The 5,109-nt window shown below is 39.3% G+C and overlaps 1 protein-coding gene across 1 annotated transcript; it reads right to left on the minus strand.

Annotated features, from left to right (window-relative positions):
- Positions 1-454: 454 nt before the first annotated feature.
- Positions 455-3,788, minus strand: LOC148724016 (uncharacterized). The gene has a single exon (XM_088732719.1). The coding sequence runs from the start codon at positions 3,738-3,740 to the stop codon at positions 2,208-2,210; it is 1,533 nt and encodes a 510-aa protein (XP_088588845.1). The 5' UTR covers positions 3,741-3,788; the 3' UTR covers positions 455-2,207.
- Between the last annotated feature and the right edge of the window lie 1,321 nt (positions 3,789-5,109).

Genomic DNA, 5,109 nt, shown 5'->3' on the forward strand with positions numbered 1-5,109 from the left:
ATAGTAAATTTGGAAGACTCTTCCATAAGTTTCTGCTGCAGGAATGCAATCGCTCTCCATACCAAGAAACTATAAACAATTGACTTTTTGATGAGGACATTCAGATTAAAGATGAAGAACAACGGCACATAATGGTGAGAAAGGTTGATAATCTGTGAAGAAAAGCACTCAGGAGAAGTGTCGAGAATAAAACAGTCCATCTTCCCGACTTCAAACTATCATTTAAAAAAATTTATCATGGGATGAGTCATGCAAGTTCGAAGGATATAATTGAGGGTGGCATCAAACTAGACAAGGGAAGAGGAGGGCCAGACTTAATTAATGCCATTGGAATCTGTGTGTTGGTGAAATTTTTTTTTAGTAACTCCCTGGATCAAGCATGGCTAACCGATGGCAACGGAGACAATGTCTATGTTTATCACGTGGATACAAGAAAGTGCTATGTGCGCAAATCAAAGCTTTCACTCTGTGGTTTTCTTTGAATATAATTTAGAATGTCGAATCAGTGTTCACTCTGTAACGAGCTTATCAATAGTGGCGATACATTATTAAACTTTTCTACGAATTCTAATAAACATACGGTTAAAACGTAGCGTCAATAGCAAGGTATTTTCTCCATTAATCTGTTAATAACGAAATTACCACAAGGAAGAATGTCGAGATCAGCAAGCTTGCACTTCATTTTCAGGTAAAAGTTATCTATCTATAATGCTTCAAACTCCAAGGGAAACTTTAAAGGTAAAAGTAGCCAATGCTTAAATACATTTGTTTAATATGGATAGTGAGTACCAAATACATACATCTTATTAGACGAAAGTATTTTTACGAGTTGTGCCGTATTTTGACGAGCCCGTAGGGCGAATCAAAATACAAATAACGAGTAAATATACTCAGCGATACTACAGAACAAAACGTCTAATAAGTTATTTATTATCCAACACGCCAAACTGTTATTTCAGTGCGGGCGAATTTCGCGGATATTTATGTACAGGGAGTGCGTGACAGAAGTATGCATGCGAAGCGGAACGGAATTTGGCGCGTTATTGTGTCGCTGTTCCTATTTTCTTCATTAAATGAAGAAATTTTCTGGTCGTCAAGCTGTTTTTCTTCGTTCGATTCATCTAATAAACTTGGATCTATAGTTGCCAGCCATTCTGACTCTTCGTCGTCGGAAATATGATTCAAATTGTCCGCCACTTTTTTTTTTTCGTAACTACAATCCAATTCTTCGCTTGCGCGATGCTAGAAAACCTGTTTAACCGCTACTACAATAGACGAGTTCAAATACCGCGTGATATTTGTACTCGTCTATGGCGTTATTTGTACTCGTCTAGGTGTTGTTGGATAATAATTAAGAAATACTTTACAGAGAACTGAAAATACCTAGTTGCCACATGGTTTATATGGAAGCAATAATACGTCGCCTACACATGCTTTGTGCCACCTAAAAACAGTTACCACGTTGTGTACTGCCCTGCTCCAGTTTCAATTCTTATCCACTCGGAGAATAAAGATGCCCTACTTTTTATTATAAATCCTAAATGAACTAAAAAACGTAAAATATTCTGAAACAAAAGAATTCAATTCTTTACGCACTGACGAACCACATTTTGACGATTTCATACGTGTGTGGAAAGATTCAACTTTCAACATGAATTTCCGAGACCTAAAATTTTTCTCAATAATAATACTCTATCATAACCTGAAACACGAGAGATCGGCCGATCGGCCCCTGTTTCCTCTTCAATTTCTTCAAAAGCTATCCCACAGATGACGAATCTTCGTAATCAAGTACATTTGCCTAGTTTTAATAGGGTATCTTGTGCGTTGCGAAACATCCGAGACATATAGTCCTTTCTTCAAAATGTCACTTTAAAACACTTTCCTGTGATATCCAGATTTCGCCGAGTCATCCTCGAGACGGTTGAGGAAATCGAGGCAAGCGCTCCGTTCTTAACGCCTTTCTTGCCACTGAATTTGTAATAGGGTGTCCTGTGAGTCGCGAAACCTCCGAAACATATAGCCGTTCATGATTGAAAACTCATTTTCAAACACTGTCCTGTGATATACGCGCGCATTGTTCGTCACTTTATGCTTACGTGGTCTTTCCTTAATATTTCTAATATTTACAGCTTCTCTTATGAAGCCTCATGACACAATTCACGGTTTGCAGTTTAGAATTTCCATAATGTTTATCCAACACTAAGTTAGTAGAACAAAATGGAGTGAAGACTCTCTCGAAACTGTTCTGCGAAGTCTTCTGAAATCAAACACATTTGGTAAGATAAAGGCTTTGGCTCGAATACTAACTGGCCGTTCGTTTGGCTCCTGATTGTTGCGACTGGACCTTCGATCAAATCGTACTCGCTCATAACTTGTCGCGTCTTTGCTGATTGTCGTCCTGACCTGAATAAAGACACGATATCGCGCCATTTTTCCAAGTCTTCCTGCGCGTTCAAAGTTAATTTTCGTGTCTTGTTGTTCGAGAACACGCCACCGTGACTATTAAGGCGGAACATTAAGATGGCTGGCCTCACCGTTTTGCATTTAGCCCACTTCAAAGCATCCTCGATGTTGTCTGTCAGGTAAAAGCCTTTCCCAGAGCTAAAATCTCGCTTCTCCTTTCCTGCCGACAAATGAATGCCACAACCGTTTAAGATATCGAGCGCACTTTCATGATCGGTACCGTGAAACAAAAAGGTGTGCTTTCCTTCGAGAAACTTGCGCAACATGTATGTCGTCATGATTAAGGTTTCATTCTCCTTCGTCACGAGATTAGCGGCAAAAACATCACAAAGTGGATCACCGTCGTACAACTTGCACTCGGATATAGGAAGCTCAAACCATTCATTTGTTTTATCGCTTTGAAAGGGAAACCTTCCCTTATTCTTTGAAAGTAAAATGTTGTATTTGAACTCGTCTTCAATGTAGCTCTCAGCCCACTCGCATGGATCTATGAGATGCTTTTGAAATGTGTCAGTTCGTGCGCGCGCTAAAATTGTGTCGGCGGCCGAACTTAGCGGATCGAAACCGATACGATCAAGCAGCTCCTTGCTTAAAGAGTTCTTGTCCGGTAAGGTTAAAGCGGCATAGTTCTTCCGCAACAAAATGACCACCCATTCAAACAGTGTTCTGTGATGTCGAAATTTGAGTGAGCCATCCTCAAGACGGTCGAGGAAATCAAGTTTGAGTCCGAGGTAAGAGCAAACGCGCGCTGTTTCTCGCTTCATTCTCGTGTGATCTTCCTCTAAAATTTCAAAGTTGACTTTTGCCTTTTCAATAGATATTTTGGTCAAGTTATCTTCAAGTATTTCAAGATAAATGTGGAGCATCGGCTCTAACAGCAGATCCTTCAAGTCTTTGTCTTGGTTTGATACCAAGAAATTCTTATATGGTTTGATGACAGACTCTTGGGTAGTGAGGATTGTGTGTTCTAGGTCCTGAAGCCTGTTTAGTTGCTCTTTATCACTGTGTTGAAGTAAATTTATTCGACGGAGCCACAGTTTGAGGACTAAAGAAAGACATTCAACTTGTAATAATATCAAAGGAATACTCTCTTTAATTTCGTCGTCATGAGATTTTTCAATTCCTTCTGCCTCTCCTTCTTCCTCTGTTGATGCAATTATCTCTTCAATAGTGACGAAACTATCACCAGAATATCTCGCTGCAAGTTTTTCAAACTTGAAGCCTACGGCGTCAAAAATGGGCCTCGAAATATTCATTACACAAGCCTTGGCCATACTAGTATCTCTGTTTGAGTGAGGCGTCGATTGCCTGTAAAGTTAACGTCCACTGAAGACTTTGAAAGTTTGGCTTTCTCTTGCCACGGAGAAAACATAAATATACACTAACACGTGATCTACTAAATAACGTACGTAAACAAAATTTGATCACCCAATAGGATTTGATTTTCTGTTCCACAGTTTATGTGATTGGTTAAGCAGTGCAAGCATAATCACGCCGGAAACGAACAAATCCATCGGATGGAAACGAGTCCATCACAAAGAAAACCCTGTGACGCATGTCCTCATTGCGTAATCTATATGAATATAATTTTCCATTTGGGAAATTTTTTAAGTTTAAGACCCTGTCAAAATTATTCGCGTTGCAAAGATACTATCACGTGGTCATTCGTATTTTTGTGATACAGGCACCAAACTTGAATACCAAGTCCTCATTGCGTTATCTATGTAAAAATAATTTTCCATCTGCGGAATTTTTTTAAGGTTATGAAAGTGAAGGGTCGGTCGGAGCGCATGTAATGTAAACCAACAGACCAAAATAGAATCACTCTTCAATACGCTTAATTTTAATTCCGATATTCGTTGTGATGGGCGGAAGTTTGTTTCCTTGCACAGCTGAACCAATCACGTGGACTGTGAACTAGAACGTCAAATCCTATTGGGTGATCGATATATGAGTAGTTGTATACGTATGTTCGTCTAAGCCCTAAGAGAAAGCCAAACTTCCAAATGGCTAGAAACTGATTTTACTTTTTAACCGCTTTCCCCGACAGACTCCAATAACGATAATAGTATGGTAAAAGCTTGTGTAATGGATATTTCAAGGTCCATTTTTGACGCCGTAGGCTTCCAGTTTGAAAAACTTGCAGCGACATACACAAGGGATAGTTTCGCTACTGTTAAAGAGGCAATTGCATCAACAGAAGAAGGAGGAGAAGGAGAAGAAATTGAGGAAACTCATGACAATCTCTCTCATGACGAAATTAAAGAGAGTATTCCTTTGATACTATTACAAGTTGAATGTCTTTCCTTAGTCCTCAAACTGTGGCTCCGTCGAATAAATTTACTTCAACACAGTGATAAAGAGCAACTAAACAGGCTTCAGGACCTAGAACACGTAATCCTCACTACCCAAGAGTCTGTAATCAAACCGTATAAGAATTTCTTGGTATCAAACCAAGACAAAGACTTAACGGATCTGTTGTTAGAACCGATGTTCCACATTTATCCGGAGATTCTTGAAGAGAAGTTGACCAAATTATCGATTGAGAAGGCAAAAGTAAACTTTGAAATTTTAGAGGAAGATAACGTAAGAATGAAGCGAGAAACAGTGCGCGTTTGCTCTTACCTTGGACTCAAACTTGAT

The sequence above is a fragment of the Stylophora pistillata genome, chromosome 9 (assembly GCF_964205215.1).
Source record: "Stylophora pistillata chromosome 9, jaStyPist1.2, whole genome shotgun sequence".
NCBI classification, from domain to species: Eukaryota; Metazoa; Cnidaria; class Anthozoa; order Scleractinia; family Pocilloporidae; genus Stylophora; species Stylophora pistillata.

Coding starts and splice junctions, on each gene's coding strand:
- LOC148724016 (XM_088732719.1), bottom strand. CDS start 3,740: ATGGCCAAGGCTTGTGTAATGAATATTTCGAGGCCCATTTTTGACGCC.